We start from the raw sequence: 26198 nt of genomic DNA, 5'->3' as shown, positions 1-26198 counted from the left end.
TTCAAAGAAGAGGCCTGACAGAAAAGCTCCTGGCACCTAATCAGCCCAAAGAGCCAACTCAGGACTTGCTGATTCTTAGGAACCTGTCTCTACGGATGAGCAGTAGGGTGCTTTTGACGGGGCAAACTGGGGATGGCTCTGAGGAGTCAAGAAACCCGAATCTCTGAGTCTTTGAAAAATAACTGAAAGCACAGGAGGCACCTGGGATCTCTTTCGGAGGTCTGGGATCCAGGGTGGGGCAGCGCCAAGGACTGACGAGGAGGACGGGACAGCTTAAGTAAAAGCGTGCTGCTCCCTTCAGATGCTTATGGTGGAACGCATTCCAGGTGAGAAATAACAATAATGACATAGCAAGTAAACGTCTGTCAAACAAAAGTTTGCCAACACGTGCTTCCACACACAGACATCCTCCGAGTATCGGAGCGTCTCGAGTGGGTTGACACGACAATGCCGCGCTCTGGTATTCGCAGATCCGGAAGCGGGCCGCCGAGTGGATGCGTGACGGGCCGTAGGTGCCACCTCGGACGGCCCAGCGGGCCTCGGCCCCCCACTCCGCCCCAGCCGGGCGCCGAGGGAGCGCAGACGCCGGCCGCCGGGGGGTCCCGCGCGCGCCCCGCCCCCCGCCTCGGCGGCCGCAGAGCCCGGGGCGGGGCGGGCGAGCGGGCCCTCCCCCTCCCCCTCCCTCCGCCCCCCTGGCCGGGGAGCGGGAGCCCCCGCCGCGCCGCGCCCAGGGGCGGACCGCAAACTTTCCTCCCACTCAAAAGCGGCGGCGCCAGGCGCAGAGCCCGCTCCGCCCCTGCCCTGCCTCGGGCGCCTGGGCCGCTAGTCCCGCTCGCCGCGCTGCCGGCCGCCGCCGCCATGGCCAAGCCCCTGACCGACCAGGAGAAGAGGCGGCAGATCAGCATCCGCGGCATCGTGGGCGTGGAGAACGTGGCCGAGATCAAGAAGGGCTTCAACCGACACCTGCACTTCACGCTGGTCAAGGACCGCAATGTGGCCACCCCCCGCGACTACTTCTTCGCGCTGGCGCACACGGTGCGCGACCACCTGGTGGGGCGCTGGATCCGCACGCAGCAGTACTACTACGAGAAGTGCCCCAAGGTACCGGCCGGGCGGGAGGTGGCCCCGAAGTCCGGGCTGGACGTGTCGGGGCGGGGAGGGGGGTGGGCCGCCCAGGGGACGGCACTGCACCACTCCGCCAACCCCAGCCCCATCCGAGCCGCCGAGCGCTGGGCTCCTGCGGCCGCCTGGGGAGCGGACGCCAGGCCTCCCTCGTCTGTCCGCTTCTTTCACAAACTTTGGAGCAGCTACATCAGCATTTAATAGGAGGTATTGGGCGCCTCCTGTATGTATGCCGGGCACAGTTCTAGGCCGGTCGGCCCCGAGCAAAACCGACGAAAGCCCTGCTTTGGCTGAGTTTAATGTTTAGGGAAGGGAGACAAACACGTACGCCGTCAAATGGTAATAAGATCAGGGACTCGGGGGCGGGGGGGTGGAGAGGAGGCAGAAAAGAAGAGTCGAAGGAAGGTGCCTCACTGCCCCTAGATCCTTTGGAGGGGCTGGCCTGGGGGTTGCGTGGATGACCCCGGCTTCTCGTGGGGTCTGAGGTGAGGTGAAGAGAGAGGGGCAGAGGCCCCGCCCCACAGTCAGAGCTCCGCCCAGTCACTCCCACCAGTTCCGATGAGTAGGGAGTGGAGCTGGGGCACTTCCTTGTTTCCTGCGGGAGGGAGGCCGAGGGCCAGAACAGGCTCTGACTCTAAGACCTACCCCAGAAGCTGCTGAGGAAGGCTGTGCACTGACCAACCCTCTCCACTACGCAGGGCCTGGAACGCAAGGTTCCTTAGGGAGCTTTTGGGCGCACAGAGGGACACTATTTCCACCTGGCCAGTCTGGGAAGGTGGGGGTGGGGGGGATTTGGAAAGGACCTGGCAGGGAGAAGTATTGCGTTGTGCAGAACGAGGGGGGTGTGAGTGTGTATTGAGAGAGGAAACTGGAAAAACTGGCTGGGGGCATATTAGGAAAGGTGAAAGATAGGTGAAAGATATATCCAGAAGGCAGTGGGAAATGCATATAAACATCTATTAGGAATATTTTTAATATGTAAAAACATGGGGGGAGGGAAAGACTAGTCCAAAGAACCCATGAGCAAAAGAAAGTAAATTCTTGTAGTAAGAAACTGCGGCTGTTACAAAGCTTTCAAATGCTTTTGCACGCCAGAGGCCTAGGCCTCTACCCAAAGGTAGCAACCGCTAAAATATAATTCTTGAAAACACTTCGTGTATACTTATATTTACTGTATCTTTTTTATTTGTATAGAGGGGACTGCACCTCCTATTAAAAATAATTTGTTTTTAAACTGGAGAATGAGACGATGAGCCATATTTTAGAATGACACACACACACACACACACACACACACACACACACACACACCCCTCCATAGCCTTTAGCACCTTGTGTGTTTCTCCTCCCTTGGCATATCTGGTATTTTCTTGTTCTCCTGTCCTCTGGCAAGTTTCTCATTGGACAGCACTTTCCTACCTGAGTGCAGGTATAAACCAGGTATTTGATGGTGATAGGATGGGGATACCACAGCGAACAAGATTCCTTCCGTGTCTTAATTATCTCGGCTGTGACAGTTGTTCTCCTAAACAGAAGGTCCCTGCCCTCATTAGAACACAGAGTGGAACCAGTGTGTCCAAGCTCTCCTCCCATCTCCCCTGCTGTCTGGTAACTGTACAGATGAATCCCAGATTTGGGATTCCTTTTCAGACTCCATTCCTACATGTCTGAGTACTCAGTGAACATACCTAGATCTCTTCCTATTTCCTCAAACTCATATCATCCCTCTGAATCCTGGCTTATCTTCTGTTTGTAATTTTAATGGCATTGCCATCCTGACAGTCACCCAGACATAAAACTTGAGTCTCACCTTTGATTTCCTCCTGTATCCCCCATTCAGCAGGCTGCCAAATTCTGTTGATTCCTGTGGGTTCTCTTGAAATTACCCACTCTCCTGCATTCTCTGTTTTCTGCGCTGGAGGCCCAGGCTGCTGGTGTAAGAAGTAGACCTCTACGTGGTTACCTTGCTCCCCGCAAGTGATAAAGCTGGGAGCGTGCAGCTGAATATGGCTAGCTATTGTGTTTCATTTTGGCCAGCAAAACACCTTTAAGCAGTTAAATTTTCAGTGCCCTCGAGCAGGACACATACATCCCAGTTCTTGGCTCAGGACTCCTCCTCATTGTTTCATGTGACTCCCATTACACATTTATTTTCTCTACCTGGCTCCTGAAGGCATTTGGATATGCAATCCCATCTCATTCTGTGTGTTGTAGTCCAATTAAGCTTCCCAAAGCAACACATCTTGCCCCGTGTTTAGATATCATGGCACCCACTGCCTGTCACGGTCATGCATTTAAGGTCCTTCTCAGCCAGGTGTACCTATGCCTCCTATCCATCCTATCTCCCATTACCCTCCTGGGCTCACCTTGCTCTCCCACCAAACTGATGTGCTGTCCCTGTCCAGGTCCATGTCCTGTCCCACTTCTGGGCCTCTGCCCACAATGCACCTGTCACTTGGGATGCCCTGCCCCACCTCCATGTGTCTCCATGCTCAACTCTTGCCTGTCCTGCACCCGTTCATAGGTCTTCCCAGAAGTACCTGGGGCCTCTGATTGACAGTAGGACTAAAAATAACTTTTATTTTTAAATGCTGGCTATCGTTATGTCTTCTTTATCTTTATAGGCCTTTTGAAAATGTCCACTTTATGTAAAATATACATAAAATATCAGTAATAGTGCATGCACATAATTTATAAGGTGTATTGGAGATGTTCAAAAATTTTACTACTAGGAGTGTGTTTTAAGTGTTTAGAGACTGCTAACTAAGAGGATGGGGTAGATCAATTTTTCAAGGTCTTGTATATCCCCAAATATGAGGTAAGGTTTCCCCCCAAAAAATTATTTAAGTGAAAATAGGAAATCACCTTAAATTCATGTACTTGTAAAGTCTGTCATGTAATGAGGGGCTTTTTCAATTATTTTAAGCAACAACATTTTTTTAGGAAGATCTTGAATTGTCCTAAAATGTCTGAAGTCCATGCTAATTTGGAATCATTAGAAGGGAAGCAAAGAGGGGCACCTGGGTGGCTCAGTCATTTAAGTGTCCCACTCTTGATTTCTGCTCAGGTCGTGATCTCAGAGTCCTGAGGTCGAGCCCCACCCCCACCCTTGATGTGGGGCTCAGTGCTCAGCGGGGAGTCTGCTTGTCCCTCTCCCCATCCCAACCCTCCCCCCCTTGCTGGCTCTCTCTCTCCCCCTCTCTTAAATAAATAAATAAATAAAATCTTTTTTAAAAAAGGAAAACAAATTTAACACATGTCATCATCCGGGGTGTGAACTCACAATTGCAAGTGTTGCATCTATATACTGTATTTACAAACAAGCTTTTTATGGATCACTAAAACATAAAAAGCAGTATATGGTGGTTTTATTATCGAGATCATGAATACACAAAGAATGGAAAAAACTGCCCTGATGTTATGCAAATGTGGCTTGTGGCTTTCCTGTATTGCAGTAGCCTTGTATACAAGGGTACATCCATTGGGGGGAGTGGGGCCATGCACCTCTTTGGCTTGTTTCTGCCTCAGAAAAGATACCTTTTCCTGACTCAGACAGAGGCAGCTAATAAGCTGATGAGGGCCCTAATGACAGCATTATAGATATTCAAACACCTTGGATAAAAATAATGAGGATATGCTCTGGAAAATCATGTTATATGACCCACATATAATCATGTTATATGACCACTATGTTGACAGTCCAGGGGAACACTTAGAATTCAGTTGTTTCATAAGATGAAAGTGGGAAAAAGTGAAATTTCTAAGTTGACATTTTCATATAATATTTTAAATATATATGTGTAACTTATGAGTTAAATATTATAATAAGCATTTTTGATATTGAGCTATATTCTTTTTATATTTTCGGGTTGACCAAACACTTTTCTTTTGGATTCTCACTATTGGGTAATGAAGGAATCCCTAAAATTTGAAGTTATATTTTTTTTAAATTTAATTTTATTGTTAGCCACCATACAGTACATCATTAGTTTTTGATGTAGTGATCCACGATTCATTGTTTTCGTATAACGCCCAGTGCTCCATGCAATATGTGCCCTCCTTAATACCCATCAGCGGGCTAACCCATCCCCCCACCCCCCTCCCCTCTAAAACCCTGTTTGTTTCTCAGAGTCCATAGTCTCTCATGGTTCATCTCCCCCTCCAATTTCTCCCCTTCATTTTTCCCTTCCTACTATCTTCTTTTTTTTTTTTAACATATAATGTATTATTTGTTTCAGTGGTACAGGTCTGAAGTGACTTTATATTGATGCATTTATAGATATTTGTTTCATGTTTGGCGGAAAAGAAAAGGGGAAGCGGTATGGAAAGTAAGGTATTGTAAAAGAGGATGATGAAGTTACTCACTGATCTTCCTTATTTTTTTTTTTTAAGTTAGTAAACTTAGCTTGTATTTTGAAAGGTTTTAGACAACTCTAACCTTGGCACCTTTCACTTTCATCTCAAATAGTATTTACCTGGCTTTATGTCAAAGGCGAACAGTTGCTGAGTTGATAGAGAAATTTCCCATTTCATCAAGAACAAACACCAATAAACCTGAGGTAGTCTTTTGTTATTGCCAGACCACAGCGTTTCTAGAATCATTTTATTCTAAAATAATTAACTGTACTATTACTTGCAGTAATCAGACACACTGGCTATGTTCTAGCCACAGTATGTATCTTGAAGGAGTTAATCTTTACGTTTTCTAGATGAGTTGAGATGATCACAGTCAAACCCACCTGACTCTCATCATATAAATATGTTACAAATGAGTGATGAGCTATGGCAGTCTGACTTCTGTTTGTCCAAACATATGCTTAATTCATGAGGCTCCTGAACGGGAAGGAAAACATACAAAACATTGAATCTAATTAGTTGGATGAGTTTGCTTTTTTTCTCCCTGGGCATAAAAACTGCTTTGCCAAAAATAGGGTATAAAATGGTTTTTCTCAAAGCCATTTGTCAGTATTGCTTGTATTTAGCCTTTCATCCATCTTTAGGAGTCTCATTTGAACCTTAGTCTCGCCTGTTTGTTTCTTATTGGTGACCTTTTGTGTTTTTATGTTAACAAGGAACACTGGCCTTACAGCATTAACATGACCTTTCTTTGTTTCAGAGGGTTTATTACCTCTCTTTGGAATTTTACATGGGCCGAACATTACAGAACACCATGATCAACCTTGGCCTGCAAAATGCCTGTGACGAGGCCATTTACCAGGTACGTTGTCTCCGTATTTCTTTCATTCTCTCCCCTTAAATTTCAAGTTCAATTCAGGAACCTTGGGAATGTAGCACCAAAAAAAAAAAAAAAAAAAGTGAAAAGTAGCTTCTATAGCTATGGTTATTACAATTAGAAATACAAACTAGTGGAGATCTCTGGTTTAAGAGAGACAAAGTTAGAGAACTGGTTTTGCCTCATGAGAATTTTCTTCTGCAGTCAGTTTTTGACAGCATTCCCCAGCAAAGTACATGTTAGGACTTAGTATCTAAACAAGCCTTTTAAAGGTACCTGAGCCCCTGCTATCAGAATCACAAGTTCTACTTTGAGTTCCTATCTACTTTTGTTTTTTTTTTATGATTAATTTTTTTATTGTTATGTTAATCACCATATATTACATCATTAGTTTTTTTTTTAATTTTTTTATTGTTATGTTAATCACCATATATTACATCATTAGTTTTTGATGCAGTGTTCCATGATTCATTGTTTGTTCATAACACCCAGTGCACCATGCAAAACGTGCCCTCCTCAATACCCATCACCAGGCTAACCCATCCCCCCACCCCCCTACCCTCTAGAACCCTCAGTTTGTTTTTCAGAGTCCATCATCTCTCATGGTTCGTCTCCCCCTCTGACATACTCCCCTTTTCTTCCTCTCCTGTTATCTTCTTCTTTTCCTTTTTTCTTATAATATGTTGCGTTATTTGTTTCAGAAGTACAGATCTGTGATTCAACAGTCTTGCACAATTCACAGCGCTCACCGTACTTTTGTTTTTTTTTTTAAAGAACTTATTTTTAAGTAATCTCTACACCCAGCGTGGGGCTCGAACTCACAACCCCTAGATCAGGAGTCACACACTGCACCAACTGAGCCAGCCAAGCCCCCCCTCCTCTCTAGTTTTAAAAATGATCAAAGTTTGACTATTATTCATGTATCAAGGCAACATGCATAAATAATAAGTTTTTTAAATTACATTGACATACTTTCTTTACTGCTTAATGAGATGTAAAATACACTTCCTCCTTAAATGAGGAACTCGAGGTCTTAAACTTAATATGCTAATTTGTTTTTACGGAACGGAATGTATTTAACTATTTCTCCCCTGAGCTTCAGGGATCTCCATGCCAAAAAACAAATAGTTCTTAATCCTTTTCATGTGACAGAAAGGGGGCATGTGTATTTGTAATGACACATTCTAAATGAGAGACCGTCCAAACTGCTCCTTTTCCTTGGCATGGGATTGTCCTGTGTGACCAGCTACTGTGGCCAAGGGCTGGTTTCCTTCATGGCGGTTAGGGGTTAGGTATTTTCAATGAAAGAATCATTGCAGCTCCCCTCCATTTCCCTTTTCTTTGCCTCCCCTGATAACAGGTGAAAATAATATACCTCCCCTGGCCTGGCATCTAACCAGGTGGGTGAAGTAACCTATGTCAACCTCCTCAAGGTTTACAGCCTACTTGAGACGTCCATGTTTAGAATTGAAAAAATCCTGAGTGTTAGCATTAGCAATGAAGGGTTTCCAAAGTGGCCTCTTCTTTACTTTACCGTTATTTGTTCACAGCTACTCGATTTACATATTGGTGTGATATTACCTAAGTTGCTTCACCATTGTGTTGTTGGCTTGCACAAGGACCCCGGTAAACTCTAGTCACCGGGGAGCACATTTGAAAGCCCCTCCAAAAATAAGCAGAGGCGAAGCTATTTTTGAACCCTCGGGAGATTTAGTTGTCAAGACTTGTGTGGAAAAGCCACTTTTGGTGTAAGGGTAGGGGATCCAAGAAGGTGGTTCATGGAAACTGGGGCATCAACTTCAAGCGTGGTTCTAATTTACATATATGTTTGTAAATGTGTGAATTATCTTCCCATTTTAAATAATGTCTAATTTAATGGATTGCCTCACTTTCAGATAAGAATACCGTCATTTTCACAACAAACCATTGTTAGCCATCCACGGGCTAGATTACTATCAAGTCAACATAGGAGAGGTCATTTAATTTATCTAGCCATCAGTTTTCTCACTGTAAGATGAGCAGCCCAAAGGGATCTCCAGGACCGCACAGCCCTGACATGAGTCCACGCTGGTGCTAACCAGTCTCTAACTGTGTGAGCCAAACACTTGGGGGCAGAGAGCTGGCTGGCCACCAAATCCATCCATCACCACCACAGATGTTCATTGGCCTCCCACAGTCTCTTACCCGCCTCAGAAAGAAGTAGAGGATTTTTTGCCCTCGTCCAGCTGGCCCTCAGGGCTGTTTCCCCGGACTGCAGTCTGGTCCCAGGTCTCATGGGCAGTGACTCAATAACTGGTTTTGGGTTAACAACTATTGACCCTAGTGAGTAAATATGTTGTGGTCATGAAAAGATGAACTTTAGTCTATCCCAGAAAGTCTGACCTCATACTTTTTGATAGTGTTCAAAATCCTTCAGCCCAGTTAGTGTCAGCGTGATGCTGGACCATTCCTGAGGTTTTACCCCTACAGCACAAAATAATAATAATAATTTTAAGAAATAGTAATAGCTGACATTTATTGAGAAATATCTGTTCAGGGTAATTCTAAATGCTTTGTTTGTATAAGCTCGTTTAATTCATAACAGCCCTAAATCAGGCAGATACTATTATCCTCATTTTTTTAAATAAGAGAGGAGAAGCATAGAGAGAATTATGTTGCCCAGAGTCAGAGAGCTAAGAAGTAACAGAGCCAGTAATGGCCCTTTGGAACCCACACTCCTTCCCACGCTGCTGCTGGGCCATCTCGTATGGTTTGCATATGCAGTCACCAGCCTTTGCAGGGGGCCTCTGCTGGCAGAACACTCTGTGAAGGAGCTGACAGAATTGAGCACACAGAATACCCTGGATGCCCGACCGAGGGACTAAGGAAATGACTGTGCTTCCTGAAATGGCCTGCATTTGTGCCTGCATCCAATGTTGCTTTCCTTTCATCTCCAGCTTGGACTGGATATGGAAGAGCTGGAAGAAATGGAGGAGGATGCCGGGCTTGGCAATGGGGGTCTTGGGAGGCTTGCCGGTAAGTGACATCATTCGTGTGTTATGTGTTGTCTGACCGGTTGACGGCTTCCCAGATGCCGTGCGTGACCACGCTTGGGAGAGCCAGACAAGCTCTCCAGGAGGAGTGCAAGGTGTGACCCGGCTTACAGATGTCTTTGTCTTTGGGTTTGCACTGTGGTTTGATCAGTTCTACACAAAGAGCAGAGAAGGGAACTTGAACCAAAGAGACGTTGCTTAAAACCCTTGGAGACATTGCTTAAAACCCCAAAGTTAACCGGCTCCTTCCTGTGCACTTCAGGGTTTCCAGAGTGGCCCCTTTCCTTCACTGTTATTTGTCTACAGCTGCTCGCTTCACATACTTGTGAGGTGTGACCTGAGTTGTTTCGCCATTGTGTTGTTGTCTTGTCTGCTTTCTTATTTACCGGTAGGCAGTGATCCACTTATTATATTATCGGTATGATTTGGTTCATGAATATCTTTTTTTGTATGAATACAATTCCAGTGCTTTATCCAGGAAGTGATTTTTCCAACAAATGTAAAGGAAAACATTAAAAAGATAATACCAACTCCATTAAATTAAAAATAGGCTTCCCTGTGACCAAGCAATTCTACTTCCTGATATTTACCCTAAAGATACACTCAACATGTGCACAAGGAGGCATGTTAAAAAATTATTACAGTATTGTCTGTTAAGGCAAAATATTAGAAATAACCAAATGTCCCTTGATCTAAGAATAGGTAAATAAGTACCAGAACATGTATGCTGCAGAAAAATATGCAGTAAAAGAATAAAAACAATAAAATTGCTCTATGTACTTTTATATAGACCTCTAAGAGGGAAGAAAAAAAAAGGCAAGTGGCATTAAAAACAACACAGTGTGATACTGTTTATGTTTTTTAAAAACTAATTATTTTCTGTAAGTATATGTGTAAATCCATAGGGGGAAAATGTCTGGAATTTGAAATACTAAAGTGCTCCCTCTGATCTTCCCTAGAGAGGAGTGCAAAGTTGGGGGTGCTTACCGTCTCTGTAATGTGGTAATGGTTTTACAATGAGGATGTATGACTTGTGAAGTTTATTTTTTATTTTAATTCCAGTATAATGAACATACAGTGTACTTGTGAAATTTAAATTGAGTAATAAAAATGTACCACCATACATGTCTTTATCAGATTGCACTCTATGAAAAATAATCTGTTTCTTCTTTTTCAAAAATGATTCCAATATCTCTTAATTTTACACACACTTTCAAGTTACTGGAAATCCATTTGTGTGTGTTTCATGGTATTTAATCCTTACACTAGTGGCAGTGTGCATTAACATTGCTATCAGTATTAGAGATACTTAACTACCTTGTAAAGTCAACCATCGGGCAATTTAGTAGGCTTTCCACGAGGCTGTAAGAAGACTAGCAGAACCAGTGGCATACACATCTAAGAATGACAACCAACCTGCCTTTCATTTCTGTAAAGCCCTAGGCCTATTTGTTGGCTGGGTTAACCCCACTGTGTGCCTGATATTAATGACCCTGCTCCTTCAGTTGGCTGAGAAGTGCAAAGAGTGAAGTGGTGAGCGAGGCTGAGTGATTCTCATGAGGTAGCCTCATCTCTGTCTGACTGAAAAGGTTGAGACCCCATTCTGGTCAGGCTCTAAGAATAATTTGATCAAGACCCAGGAAAGGACAAATGGCCACAGCTCTGAGAGAGCAGGAACTGGAGCAGAGTCAGGCCTCATGAGCATCGGGACTGGAAGACCACTGTGAGGTTCCAGTAACTTGAAGGCATTGGCCACTGGCCTTTGTGGATTCTCTGTTTCAGAGCCCCACCGTGAACCTAACTTAGCCCATTTCTGTTTGGTCTACAAATGTTCTTTTCGGTTTTAGATCCTATTATACATTTCCTCATTCTCTGTATATTTCTCAGTTCAGATACCTGAGAGGGACAATCAGATTGGTGTAACCCCTCAGATAGCACATGGCCACAACATAGATCCCTGCCCGGCTTTTTTAATTTTTTTTTTTTTAAGATTTTATCTGTTTGAGAGGGAGAGATAGTGAGTGAGAGAGAAAGAGAAGGAGCAGGGGGAGGGGCAGAGGGAGAGAGAGAAGCAGACTCCCCGCTGATCAGGGAGCCTGATGCAGGGCTCAATCCCAGGACCCTGGGATCATGACCTGAGCCAAAGGCAGATGCCTAACCATCTGAGCCACCCAGGCACCCCTTCCCAGCCTTTTGATTGGCTGCTCTGGATCAGGGGCTCTGTCATTAATGCTCTTGGCTACAAGTAACAGAAAATCTAGCAAAAATTGGTTCAACCGACAAGGATGTGTGTTATCACTGACTAGACAAGGACTCCAGAATTTCGGCCATTCCAAGATGAATTTATTCAACAGCATGACTCTGTCAGGACTCTGGGTCTGTGTGGTTCTTTTGGCTTTCCTCCCATGGAAAAAAAGATGGCAGGAGCAAGGAAATCTTTCACTGTACCTAGCAGACGTCCTAGTACCTCTCATTAGATCGTAGGTCATTGTGTGCCCATGCCAAAACCAATCACTGGTGAAGAAAATAGAATTACTATGATTGGCTTAGAAGCTTAGACCAAAGCAAGATTCGTTTCCTGGCCCAGCCTCCCTGAAGCATATGGCCCCCTGATATCCGAACAACACTGGAATTCTCTTGGCCAGAAAGAGAGTCTGCCACAGATGTCCAGCTAGTTGGTTAGGTGGTCACATGTAAATTATCCTCTCCTGGGGCCATCTTTCAAGCAGGGGGCGATAGAGACAGCTTCCCTTAGAAAGGGCAGTGTGAGTGACAGACACAGTAATGGGTATATCTAAGGCAGGCCGGCTTCCTTATCTGTTCTCAAATGAAATGCCAACAGGTACACAGTGTTACTCGTAGATGGCAAGATAGTAAATGCTGTTTATTTTCTTCTGTATTCATTTTTGTATTTTCTGGCTTTTCTATAATACTCATTTTATAATTTTAAAATGTTATTTTAAAATAATACCCACTGCACAGCTGTCTCTGCTTCAAAATACAAATGTGGTTTTTCAGACAAAAAATGTTTTGTGGCTGCCATCTTTTTTAAAAGATGAAATTTGGACTAACCTTGATGACTCTGCCTTTACTTTAATTTAGCCTGCTTCTTGGATTCCATGGCAACCCTGGGACTTGCAGCCTATGGATATGGCATCCGGTACGAATATGGAATCTTCAATCAGAAGATCCGAGATGGATGGCAGGTATGTGAGCCGTCTTTCAAAATTTTGTTATTAAAATACTTCTCCTTCATAGTATGCTGGGTGATTTATAATTTACAGACATTTACCATAGAGCTTTTCTAATATCTCTGGCATTTAATCGCCATCACTGCAAACTATCAGTCTTCCCCCTTTGGGAGGTGAGTTCCCTAAGAGCAGAGAGCCTGCCAGTATCATTCAGCACCAGATCCATAAGCACCTCACATAGTGCCTGACTCCTGGGAATACTCTGAAAATAGTCACCACTGACCCTCCTGACGGTGGACTACCTCCCATGTGTGACATCTGTTCTCTGCAGCACGCACAATGGAGGAGCACATCTTTTGACTGATAGATCCCCCACTGTAACTCTTGATAGTAGGAAGCATGCTGCTCTTTTATAGGCGGGAAAACTGGGACTCTTGAGAAGTGGAGTTACTTCAGATCACACTGCTGGCAAACAGGGGTCTATAGCCCCAGATTTCCAGGCCCGTGTTCAGTATTCTTGCCTCCACTCAGTCCTGCCCTCCTTAATAGCCTTACCTTATGAGACATGTAAATTCACTGTTCTCATTTTTTTATAAGATGCAAGCAGGCAGTCTTGTAATGATTATGTCAAATAAATCTGGCACATATTTAATATGTATAATTATAGGGTTCCACAGAAATTTGCACGATAGTAATCAGACCACGCAAATAACTCTCATGTGATTTTTATATAACTAAACTGGATTCTTAGGTATTCGTTTCTTTTTTTTTTATGTTATGTTAATCACCATACATTACATCACTAGTTTTTGATATAGTGTTCCGTGATTCATTGTTTGTGCATAACACCCAGTGCTCCATGCAGAACGTGCCCTCCTTAATACCCATCACCAGGCTAACCCATCCCCCACCCCCCTCCCCTCTAGAACCCTCAGTTTGTTTCTGAGAGTCCATAGTCTCTCATGGTTCGTCTCCCCCTCCGATTTCCCCCCTTCATTTTTATCTTTGGTCATTCTTTGAGCCTACAATCAGCCCTAGTGGGGGTAGTCTTCCCTGATGCTACGTGTGACTTAGACTTTCTCTCTCCCTGTCTTTTTCCCCTGCATACACGTCATTGACAAAATTATACTGGATTCGATTTCCAAAAAACCCACATTCTCTGAGCCCCTCCCACGCTTCCATGAGTCAGTCTGAGAGGGCAGAGTGCTCAGGATCGGTTGAGGGGACCTAGGCTGGAGCTAATCCCAAGGGTGAGGAGGGATGAGAATAAGCTTAGTGTCCACACCATTCCCCTCCCCTCCCTCAGATTCTGACACCCTCTGAGCCAGGGAAGAAGGAACTAAAAGGTCTGATGTGATAAGAGAATGTTTCAAGGAAAAAGTCTCAGAAGGAGAATACTGGGTGCATAGGAAAAGACAAACTTCCAAATTTTGTTAAGGACCAGTGGATCTTAGGTATCCCTAAATAAATTAGAAGGCAGCACTGTGTAGAGAAAAAACACATAGGCCTTAATTGAGATCTGATTTCTCGTGTGAGGCCCGATGGCAACTCGTTACCCCTATGAGGTGTGGTGTTTTGATTAGGTTGTGTGACCTCTCTGAACCTCAGCTTTCCCATCTGCGCAGTGGAGATACCAGCTTCATGAAACCGTTGTGAATATATGTAAAATGTCTGGCACACAGAGAGGCACTCAGTAAAATGTTAATTTTGCCTAAGAAAAGAGGGTAATTTAATAAATAGTGGTATTATTTAATATTGATATCGTTATTAATATTATATTTTTTATTAATTTTAGTGAAATGGGAAATTGTTTATGTTAGTTGAGAAAAGGAGGTATGGAATCATATGGATGGTATGACCTATCCAAAAGAAGCCAAAAAGATAAAGGAAAAGTAGTAGGAAAAAAATACATCAAAGCTTCGAAAATCATTATCTCTGGGAGATAGGATTACAGGTGACTTTTACTATCTTATATTTGCTCTTCCACATGACTCATATTCCATAAGAAATGTGTATGTTATAATCATAGAAGTTATAAAAACAAAATAATGGGTTCCCTTCCTCAATGAAGTAACCTAGAGTTTCACTGTGAGAAACCTAGGTTAGCAGGCATTTCCTGGACGACCCACGTTTTGACACCATCTGACCAAGCAATACATGGTATCCATTCCCAGTCTTTGAAAGTATCCTGTGTGGTACTCATTATACCCCCAACTGTTTAAGGATTTCCTTTCTTATCTCTTTACTGTTCTGTGAAAAATTTAAAAGAAATTCAGCAAATCCATCTCAGAAAATTGTTTTTCAAGTGCATTTTCCCCAGGATTTAATGAAAGTTCACTCTTTTAAAATCATACCTGCTCTCTTTGCTACTGTTCAGCAGCCTTTATTCCAGGAAACCGTCCCTTTCTCTCCTATCAGACCCAGGAAGTATATTTTTCTAGTGATCGTAAAAAAGAGAAACTACATGACTTTTGCTTGTCTCCAAAGCTGACCTCCTTGGCCATCATCACTACTCTCACTATGACTTGAAACTGAGTCAGAAAAACTCATCATTTTCTTTACCATATCCATTGTTTACTGGGATGGGATTTTAACATCATATCATTAAAAAAGAAACTATTTCCATAAAAAACAAAGTTTTATCTTCCAGGAAAGCAGCATGCCTCTTGGGGGAAGGGCATGCCCCACACACATCAGATACCTCATTGCTGAAGAAAATGGCACAAGCTGGGAAGACTTTTTCTTTTTTTTTTAAGTAGGCTCCACACCCAGCGTAGGGCTTGAACTCATGACCCCAAGGTCAAGAGTTGCCCTTTCCACCAACTGAGCCAGCCAGGCACCCCCAAGCTGGGAAGATTTATAAAGGCTAATGGACCTGTAGGTTTTGAAGTCTCTCTTCAAGGAAGATATACAAGAATAAAGTGTTCATTGTAAACCCCCTCAGGAAAATAATTTATTGCCAAAATTCTTTACTTAACAGAATTCTTGAACTCTAGAACTCTAATGAGGATCGCTGAAACTTTATCAGTAATAGCGTTCTATGAAAATAATTGGCCCCTGGGAAGAAGGACAGAAAGACAGTTGCGACCGCCCTGCATTAAAGTTTAATAGTCACATGTGTCTCAGAGTTGAATCAAACAGTATCTACTGGAACCCTTCTCTCTCTTAGAACCTGTGCCAAGCCCTCTGTAAACCAGTCATGCACAACTCACGTTGTCCGGCAAGCTTCTTGTTTCCGCTGTTGAATTCGTGGGGCTCCCCAGATACGGTTTTCAGTTATTTGTACCATCAGAAAGCAATGTTGAAGCCAACATTCTTTGAGTGCTGGTTTTATTGTATTTTGACTCACAAGTTTTTCATGTCCTGTGCATCCCACAGTTGATGGTAAAAGCGTTTCTTAGAATCCAGTCACTAACAGAGCTCCCTGAGCTGATCTCTGCCTCTGTGCTGGCTGGAGGACCGATTCCATTGAGTAATTCCTCTAGCGGGGGTTCCCCCCTCGCCTGACTGGCACCCAGCTCCTCACTCCACAGACCCACGCTTGCTTTGTCTCAGTTCTCTTTCACCTGGGACGTTCAGACCCAGCAGCCCACTTGGACATAAATGAAAGCTCTTCTCCCACCTTGCCTCCACCCTTCACACAGCTCAGCATGTTAGTGCCTTCAGGGATCACTGGCTACACGGACCAGTTTGTTGATTCATTGGAAGAAAGCAAGGTAGAGAAGACGTTTATCACCATCCCACAGCTTCTGTGGGATTTAGTGAGGGTGGTGGGGGCAATTCTCTTTTCTCCTCTGATCTGCTCGGACCAGCTTGTGGTGATGAAATGTTTTTCGATTTACCTGAAAATCAAGCTTTGTGAAATTGAGGGAATTACTGTCTGATTCCTTGCCAAATCAGGAAGAGACTCAAAATAAAGAACGGCAAGCTAGGAGTTCTGTCTTCCTACCGAACTTGTTACTCCAGTCAGGTCGAAATCAGCCATTATTTGGCAGGGAAAAATTAGAGCAACATTTAATAGCATTAGGAGTAATCTGCTGACTGGTGCCTTGTCACTTTGCATACCCTCAAAAGAGCAAACGCAACCTCTGACTCGCATAGGAGTGGGCCGGTGGTGGCAAGCCCAGAGTTCAACAGAAAAACACATATTTGTCAGCTCTCCTGTACACATGGTTTTTGAGAGGAAAGCTATTTCTGCCTCCATGTCCCATTTCGTGTCATATCTTCAGGTGTGTTTTACAATAGTCCCGAGTGCTGAAATGAGGTGTCTTCCTATTACAGGAAGCAATGTTCACAAGTGACCAGTCTTTGAAAACCCCCACCTGCCCTTGCCTAAGAGCAGCAGAAAATGTTTTGTAAGTCAGGATGTTTTGATCCTCTGTGGATATTCTCATTTATTTGTGTGGAGTTTCTAGTTATTAACACAAGCTAGTGGACTCTGACTTCGCTAAAGCTTAACAGCTAATGAAATTCAGCCTTTTCCGTGTTTAGTTTGTATTTTATTTTTTGTTCTCTGACTAGATTAGCAGAAGTCTAAATTTTGAGTTGCATTTACTGACTTCATATCACCATGTGTAGCCCCTGGGGACTTGTTAAAAGTGCAGAATTTCAGGGGCGCCTGGGTGGCTCAGTCATTAAGCATTTGCCTTTGGCTCAGGTCATGATCCCAGGGTCCTGGGATCAAGCGCTGCATCAGGCTCCGCATCAGGCTCCCTGCTCGGCGGGAAGCCTGCTTCTCCCTCTCCTGCTCCCCCCGCTTGTGTTCCCTCTCTCGCTGTGTCTCTCTCCCTCTGTCAAATAAATAAATAAAATCTTTTAAAAAAATGCAGAATTTCAGACCTCTCCCCAGACTGTCTGAGAATCTGCATTTTAACAAGGTTGGATCAGCTGACTAGCTCAAACTTGGCTCCAGCCTCCGCTAGGCTTTACCTTGCCTCTGATGCATCCTCCTGCCTCTGCATCTCTCTAACTCCCGGATCTACTATTTACAGGTGTTGTTTCTGTGAGTCCTCTTTTCATTCACCACTATGCTGGTACTTGGTGTTATTGGGTAGCTCACTGGCTTTCTTGACATAAAGTCATGATCAATGTTTGAATAAATGCATGTGTATTTCCTTGTCTGTCTGTTGACATCAGTGTTTTGTCTGATATCTCAAAAGACAGTAGCTGTGTTTCCTTGTCTCCACACTATGCCTGGGGCAGGCACTGAATTCATATTTAGGTGGTGGTCATGAAACATCCAGCAGTGTGTCATAATTCATAAACAAATTCTTCTTAAGCTAAAGCTAACTTTTCTAAGAGGGAAAGGTGAGAAATCAAATAAGTAAAATAACCAGATTTGGGGTAACCTCTTTGACAAGAGTACTTTGTCCTAAAAGCCCTTACCCCTCCTTTCTTGTCAAAACACAATTGCATTTTTTAATATAGGTGTAATATTTTAAAGCTTTCACTAATAATGTCTTTATTTACTTTAAAAATACATCCCCCCTCTCCAATGTGTTTTTTGTTGGTTTTGTTTTGGCATGTTTGTTTATTGCAAACCAAAATCCATTTGATGTCCAGAATACCCTAAATACAAATTATGATCTTAAAATTTTTTATAAGAAACATGTGGTTATAAATTAACATAAATACACGGGAAAATGTTGAAATTGTCAATAAAATAAATTCCTTACATCTTAGTGCATATTATTTTCAACATGAACCATAATTAATAGTTCATTATCAGATCAAAATTACTAAAGGGATTAAATTAAACAAAGACTACAAAATGTAATAGTGTCTTGTATCTATACTGACATCAGCTTTATTAAGAGAGCTTTTGGGGCACTTGGGTGGCTCAGTCAGTTGAGCCAGGGTCCTGGGATGGAGCCCCACGTCAGGCTCCCTGCTAAGTGGGAAGCCTACTTCTCCCTCTCCCTCTCCACTGCTTGTGCTCTCAGTCTCTCTCTCTCTCTCTCTCTCTCAAATAAATGAATAAAATCTTTTTAAAAAGAGAGAGCTTTCTATGAGTGGTATTTCTTAACTGGTCTGTGCATTCTAGGCAAAAGAATCTTGACAGAAACCATCACGTAGGAGCCTTCAGGGTCCAGGTACCCAACTATAAACATCCCTGGATGGCCTCTCTGTCCCTCAAGCTGGACAATTGTATTCACAGATGTTAAGACACAGACACCCAGAATCCACCTATAGAACCCACACACCTAAGGTCAGAATTCAGCTGTGCCATTTAAACTATCTATGTGACTTTGAGCAAGTTACAATTTCCTCATCTTTAAAAAGGGAAAAATCATAGTTCCATCCTACAGGGTTATGCTATGAGAATTAAATGCAGTAATATGTATTAACAGATATGATTGTTGTTGATTTAGGTTGTAATACTCTAACAAAGGCGAACTGAGTTTGACAGAATCAGTAATCTTTGTTACCAAAACAGTATTCTTGCATTGATTTAGTCAAAGATATTTTGATTCGAGGGGCGCCTGGGTGGCTCAGTCATTAAGCATCTGCCTTTGGCTCAGGTCGTGATCCCAGGTTCCTGGGAGGGAGCCCCGCGTTGGGCTCCCTGCTCAGCGGGGGGCCTGCTTCTCCCTCTCCCTCTCCCCCTGCTTGTGTTCCCTCTCTCGCTGTCTCTCTCTCTCTGTCAAATAAATAAATAAAATCTTTAAAAAAAAAAGATATTTTTATTTGATATAATTTGATTTGAGATAATGGAAGGTCCACATCTCCTGAAAAACAAATTCTCAGCCGTGTCCTTTTTGTAGGTGGAAGAGGCAGATGATTGGCTCAGACATGGAAACCCCTGGGAGAAGGCCCGGCCTGAGTTCATGCTGCCTGTGCACTTCTATGGAAAAGTAGAGCACACCAACACTGGGACCAAATGGATCGACACCCAGGTATTCAGAGTGTCCTCATGCTGAGCATTTTGTATAGCACAGTGAATACTTAGCATAGAGGATGATGTGTATATGATATTGAGGATAGTATATTATGTATTGAATAATAGAGTATGTTTTTATCAATAAATCTGTTCCTTCTCTTAGTGAACCCACTCTTTGGAAACAAGGGAGCTGAGACCAAGAGACAAGTGACTTCCCCAAGGTCAAGTGACTTATCAGTCATTTTGCAATCAGCTTTTTCAGAGATTAATCAATTCTGTAATTCTAGTATGCTTAGCTCTCCAGTTTTATATAAAGTTTTTGATACCAAGATTAAATAAATTTAAACGTCCTTTCTTACCTCACTGCCATAGATACATTTACTTGGGACTTACCAGGGGTAATTATTTTAAAGCTAAAGTATTTATTGAAAGGATTGCCAAAAATTGTATTCATTGCAAAGTCAAGAAAAATAATACAAAATATTGCAAACTGTATTTTTATTTTGTGCAAAATCACTTCTAGAGAAATCATGCTGGTGTCCATCCGAGTGGACTTAATTCATGGCTAGGTATTTATCCTGCCACTAGATTTGAGCATTACCTTGTAGCTGACCAATTCACTTCTAAGCACCCCCAGTGATGCTGTGTGCTCTGCTGTCTTCTTACTTCCTGATTAATAACCCCTATTAATTACTAGACTGCATTGTCCAATCTTTGGAGGCTCTACTTGAGATATTTGCTTAATAAATATCATCTCAGGCTGGGAAGGATATGTCACTGGCCAGTCTTTAAAAGCTTAAAGGAAATGGTAAAGAGCAAGTTAATACTTTTAGTTGGCAAAATTGTGACTGAAATTCAGTACTGTAATGCTAAATTAAGTTGGTTTGCGGATTATTCCCCATGAATAAATACTTTATTTTAGAAGAATCAAGACCCATTTTATAGTTGACTTTTTAAACTGATAATTTATTCTGCTAATCCATGTAGAGTTCTTCACAGTTCAGAAAAATAAGACTATTTAAAAATGATTTTTCTATCTGAGGATGAATTTATTCAACATGGGAAATAGCAGATTAGAAGCTAAAATAGGTCATGATAGTATAATAGTATAAGGAATAAATTAATACTATAATTTCAAGATAAGTTTCTCTTTCTGTTTTTCTAAATTTGGTTAAACAACAGAACACAATCTGACTTTTCCTTCAGACACCTGTTCCCTGCTAAGGTTTCTCTCCCAACGCCTGCACCCAAAACCACACATCTAGTTCTTACTCTCCTACTTGGCCAGACCCCTGTCTGTGCTTCGTTTGTGTCTCTGAGCGTGAGACACAGTTGTCTTACTTGCATTCAGCAGAGTCCCGATCTTCTTCTCCTCTTCTCTTCTTCCGCCTCTTGGACGAGCTTTTCTGCCAGGGTCTTGTCCTCTTGATTCCACGCACACGTCAGCTTCTCACAGGTACTCCAGGTAGTCGATGTCCCGCTGCACACATTTGACTCTCAGGGCCAGGTTAGTCCGGTGCTCTTATATTCACTTGTGTAGGTCTGGCATCTTGCCAGCATAGCAGGTATGTTTTTTGAGAACTCTCGGAAATCTTGAATGTATGCCCTCCTTGCTTGGGTACATTGTTCCAGCCCTTGCTTCAGACAGAAAATAAATGCTCAAATTATTGCACGTTATTTAAATGAGCCAAGTAATATAAATACCTATCATTCACTGAAGATTTTTAAAATACAAATCATCGTAAGGGGAAGAATAAAAATCACCTGTAATCCCTTAGTTCAAAGTACCACTGATTTGTTAGTGTATCAGTTTTTAAAAGTTTTCCCATGCATTTCATCATACATATATAAATATATATTTTAAATGCGATTTTACTCTACTGTTTTGTAACATTTTCACTTGCTAACACACTGTGAACAATTTCAATACTAATTAATAGATAGCTATACGACAATTTTAATGATACAGAATTCCATTGCATTGATATCCTATTATTTATTCTATTAGACTCTTTTTGATGGACATTTATGGACTTTTCAACAATGCTGAAAAAAAATCTTTGTATTAAAAAAACACAATCTGAGTTGCAGTTGGTTACAAATACAGTTAGGAGAGCTAGCTGCAAACAAATCAATCATTAATATGCCCAAAGAATTCACACATGTATTTGGCATTAAACTAGTGAGTATTTGGTGTAGGTTTTAGTGTCTAAAACTTCCAGTGACTTCTGAGCTATTTAAATGTATGCAGTTTACACAATCAATCCTGGAAATATTCTGTTTACACTAGGTCCCACTGTTGAGCTACCTTGTATTTACAGAGCACCTCTAAACATTTTCATAATATATCCAGAAATTCAGTTAGAGACAGTATATTTTTCTGTGCCCACAAAGGCAATGTTATGGGGCAGATGGAATACAAAGTGAGCTGCCCCAGGCCATGCATCACTTCATGGATTTCTGGAAGCCATTGCCCAAGTCAGGCCCAGGTCTGTAGCTGGTGAGGTCAGAGAGCACGAGGACAGGCATGGTGTGCACATGCTGTGGGCAGCTTCCGATAAACTGAGCAATCCACTTCACTTGTGTGTCAGCTCGGGTCCTCTGGGGAACAGACACCAGAGAGAATTAGAAGTGCAAGTGCCGTAGTGGGGCAGTGCCTGTGAATGACAGAAGGGAGTGGGGAGAGGAGGAGGCATGGCACCTATGAAGAGAAAGGGGGAAAGAAAGAGCATCCTCAGTAAGAGCCTCAGTGGGCCTTATAACTCAGAGCAAGCAGCCAGGCTGATGGGGCCCGAGGTTAAAGATTGCTCATGAGACCAGTCCTGGCTCTCAAGATCCCACCACAATGGGAGCATCCCTAAGAAAGCAAACCTCAGCTCGGCTGGGCTCGAGCTCCCAGGTGGTAAGTCGTGCCTGAAGTTCTCCAAAGAGACATCTGAGCTTTGTGCCTCCCCAGCTGCCTCAATTACACTTCAAGGGTCAGAAGGACAAATCACGTTTGAACCCAGACTCACTCCCACTCTGTAAACACCTTTTCCTGACGGATCACAGTGTGCTTTAAAAATCTCCAGAGACTTTTATTTTCTAGTAAAAGTATTTAAAGAAGGGTGATTGATTACTTCACGGTCATGGTATTCATGGAAGCAGGACTGAATATATGTGATTGACTGATACAGGCTATAATGCTTCATTCATTCATAATTCAGCAGACCACATTAAAGAGATTTGTGTAGGTTTCAACCCTACCACTGACTGTGACTGTGGGTAAGTCACTTCTCTCTCAGCCTCATTCCTCTCATGTCCAAAATGATTGGATTGCACGAAATGATCTCTAGCATCCTCCAGTAAAATCAGTCTGTCATTCCCCTTCCTTCGAGCTTGACTGATGAGGCAGGGAATAGAAGTGAGTCTTTTCCCACATAAATTTTAAATTCACATGCAACGCAGTCATCTTCCTGTTCTCTGTCTCAATGACTGTCAGAGACTGAGTTAGATTTTCCAAAGCTCACCTCTTACACCCATCTCAGCTAATTATCAGCTGATTTGTCAGACCACTAAAATAACTCTTCTTCATGCAACTTTGAAAAATCTTGCATAGCATTTTCAGTATCATCTGTAATCTATCTTCATATATTTCCATTCCATTAATTTTGATCCGTATTTGAAATCAGATCACTGAATTACCTACACTAAACTTAACCCTGATTATTATTTTGTAGTCCCTTGCTGTGTCCCGGCACACTGTTCAGCCTACGTCACCACACATGGGAAACTAAGCAGCTGCTTCGCTTTAACCCCACAGGTGGTCCTGGCCCTGCCATATGACACTCCAGTGCCTGGGTATATGAATAACACCGTCAACACCATGCGCCTCTGGTCCGCGCGGGCGCCAAATGACTTTAACCTCAGAGACTGTGAGTACAGCCTGGGCTCTCATGAATGTGCGTGTGTGTTTCATCTTTTTGATCCGAGAGGCAACCAGATCAGCACCAGCTCTAAAAGAGGGCACAAAACAAGGATCTTGGGAACTGGGACATAAATGGTTTCTGTGTGTGTCAGTGTGTGTGCGTGTAATCTTTCTGATCGCTAGTTAGTATCGCTAGTTGAGAGAAAAGCTTTGAGTTTCTGATCAGAACTCTCCAGTGAGCAGCCATTTTATGGAGCATGTGCAGAGGACATTTTAAAAGCAGTCCTGCAGTCTGGCCCTCTTAGACTCTCTTGCGAATCACAGCATGGGGGGCTGTGGAAATCCTTTTGGATTTTCAGGAGTTGTAGGAATCCCTACATCCACGTGGTACACAGCAAGCATCAGGTGAGGTCAAGGGGCTTCGATAACAGTGGCTGGCTTATCTATTTATTCATTTTTCTAACCTTCCCCTCAGTTAACGTTGGAGACTACATTCAGGCTGTGCTGGACCGAAATCTGGCCGAGAACATCTCCCGGGTCCTCTATCCCAATGATAACGTGAGTGGTCGAGCTTGCTTTCTCAGTGGAAACAGAAGCAGTCTATTTCAGAAGCACTTTTCCATAGCCCATAAAGCACATCTTCAATATTGATTTTTTTTCTTAAATGCACTATAGTCTCCATATCTCTTCCTGAATTGTCTAGATTTCCCCTGCCACCCAAGTAAGGAAAACAAATTTGTACCATACATGAAGTCAGAATTGGTATTTTGCCCTTGACTAGTGACCTCACAACCAATAAGGAGGTTATGTCTGTACATTTCACAACAAAACCTGGATATAAAAGATGAAGTGAAGCACTGGTAAAATACTACTTCCTTTCCAAATGGAAGTTTCTTCCACAGAGTCAGAAGACCCTGGAGGTTTCCTGCCTGGCCTCTTCCCCTCACTGACAGGCTCTTCCCAGCCTTCTACACTCAGGCGAGGTGGGGTCTGGACCTCAGAGCAGACCCAGGAGCAAACACTTGTTTCTTATGCCACTTATTCATCTCTTGAGATTTTTTCTCATAGGTGATTATTCCCAATTTTACACTAAAATAGCTTAGCTAAAATTAAAAAAAAAATTAACTTGGAACTGCATCACAGATGACCACTGTGGATTCCTAGTTGGTTTAAATATACTTAGCTCTATCTTATGTGTGGGTAAAATTATTTTCTTGAAGCTGTAATGATTACTCTTTTAATAATAAGTCTCACAAACAACCAGATTGGTACTCTGCTGTTTGCTGCAGCATTTTCAGAAACTTAATGGTATATGTGATTTTTTTCCTTTGAGAGAGACATTGTGACTTCAGTACATGTCAGAAAAATCTCTGACCCAAAAGCAAAAAGTCATTTTGTTTTGTGGTAAGTTAAAGTAAGAATCCCTCCAAGCACTGCCTAGCCAAACCCAGCCTGCAGAATTATTTAACTGAAAGGGGCTTGAAATTAATCCTATCTTCAGTAAGGACCAAACCTAACTTTACTTGGAAATAACCATCTACGGCAATTCATAGGGGATACAAAGTTAGCATGGGGTGCAAAGTTAACTAAATTCATTGAGTAAAAGGTAGCTGTCAGAGTCATGCCTGTTTTTAAGTATGAGTTGATAAATCATTTTTGTACTGTAATTACAAAAGCAAACTCGTTCACTCTCGCCAACTTGGCCATAGCCCTCCTCCAGACATGAGTCCCTCTTCCAGGAATCTTGCAACTGTCGTCCCTCTGCAGCTATTTTTTTCTTTGCTTAAAGCTCTTTAAAGTCTTCTGATCATCTATAAGAAAAGTGCAGAATCTCAGATGTGCCCCTTAAGTTCCTCAGTGGTACAGTCATGAGTTCTCAGATGCATCCTCCATGATCTTGCCTGAGGTCCCCACCGTGCAGGACTGTTTGCTCTAATCTTTCTCACCTTTGAGGGAAGGCTCTTGCAGCTTCCTTCCTGGCAGAATTGATATCCACTGCCTGGCTTCTGAAATTTGGTTGGGAGAAGAAGGCTGAGAGTCTCAACAATTCAGCACATAAACTTTCACTTAAACCCCTTCCCCCCATTTTCAGTACAGAGTGGTACCCCTGCTTTTGACTCTCCGTGCCTCTCTCCAGCCCAGAGGCCCCTGTGTTACCATCTCCAGAGAATACACATCGGGCTTCTGCCTGCGTTGGGGAAGGAGATTGCTCAGCTGGGGAGGACTGGGGCTGAAGTCTGAGGCCAGCTGCTGCTTAGGCTCACAGCTGACCTTTTACCATATCTTCTCTCCTACTTCCGAGGGCACCGGTGCTGCCAAGTCCTGAGCCTTCAGGGGCTTTGGGGCATAAATTTAATTGCTTTTTGGCTCTTCTATTCAGTTTTCCTGGGTCTTCTGGCCCAATTACCACTCGCCCATCTATTTTTCAGCTTCAAAAAGGTTGTTGCTCTTGTCTTGTCTCCCATTCCCTTCATCCTGTATGCCTTCTTTAAATCCCTTTACACTTCAGGAAAGAGCAAAGCCTGATGCTTGGCCTTCAACCTGCCCTCTTCCTCCAGATGTCCTATGAGCTTTCGTCTTAAAGTTCTCTGGGCAGGAGATCCCTGGCATATTTTGGCCACGCCTCACTCACAGTGTGAGCCACTCTCACTCCGTCTCTCTGGCTTGAAGTTTTTTGAAGGGAAGGAGCTGAGATTGAAGCAGGAGTACTTTGTGGTGGCTGCTACCTTGCAAGATGTCATCCGACGTTTCAAAGCCTCCAAGTTTGGCTCCACGGATAGTGCCAAAACGGCGTTTGATGCCTTTCCAGACCAGGCAAGTATTCTGTCTTTGA

General features: G+C 43.1%; 2 protein-coding genes across 23 annotated transcripts in view; one reads left to right on the top strand and one right to left on the bottom strand.

Annotated features, from left to right (window-relative positions):
- The first annotated feature begins 770 nt into the window (after nt 1-770).
- Nucleotides 771-26198, top strand: part of PYGL (glycogen phosphorylase L) — a 101379-nt gene continuing 75951 nt past the window's right edge. For 21 of the 22 annotated variants that reach the window (XM_073895203.1, XM_025870068.2, XM_025870066.2 and 18 more), the window contains exons 1-8: nt 776-1101; nt 6239-6340; nt 9292-9370; nt 12490-12593; nt 19343-19474; nt 23261-23372; nt 23841-23923; nt 26036-26179. In XM_073895203.1, the coding sequence (XP_073751304.1) occupies nt 859-1101; nt 6239-6340; nt 9292-9370; nt 12490-12593; nt 19343-19474; nt 23261-23372; nt 23841-23923; nt 26036-26179 (999 nt within the window). In that variant the 5' untranslated portion in view covers nt 776-858. Of the gene's footprint in view, nt 1102-6238; nt 6341-9291; nt 9371-12489; nt 12594-19342; nt 19475-23260; nt 23373-23840; nt 23924-26035; nt 26180-26198 lie in introns of all 22 variants that reach the window. The other variant, XM_025870063.2, reaches the window with a different exon arrangement.
- The window catches only part of ABHD12B (abhydrolase domain containing 12B), a 49508-nt gene continuing 44276 nt past the window's right edge, over nt 20967-26198 (bottom strand). The window contains exon 13 of the mRNA XM_073895214.1: nt 20967-21096. Within this exon, the coding sequence (XP_073751315.1) occupies nt 20967-21096 (130 nt within the window). The remainder of the gene's footprint in view (nt 21097-26198) is intronic.

The sequence above is a fragment of the Callorhinus ursinus genome, unplaced genomic scaffold (genome assembly GCF_003265705.2).
Source record: "Callorhinus ursinus isolate GAN/ISIS: 27379988/994484 unplaced genomic scaffold, GSC_fseal_2.0 scaffold8, whole genome shotgun sequence".
In the NCBI taxonomy this organism is placed as follows: domain Eukaryota; kingdom Metazoa; phylum Chordata; class Mammalia; order Carnivora; family Otariidae; genus Callorhinus; species Callorhinus ursinus.
This window is presented reverse-complemented; position numbering and strand designations above follow the sequence as displayed.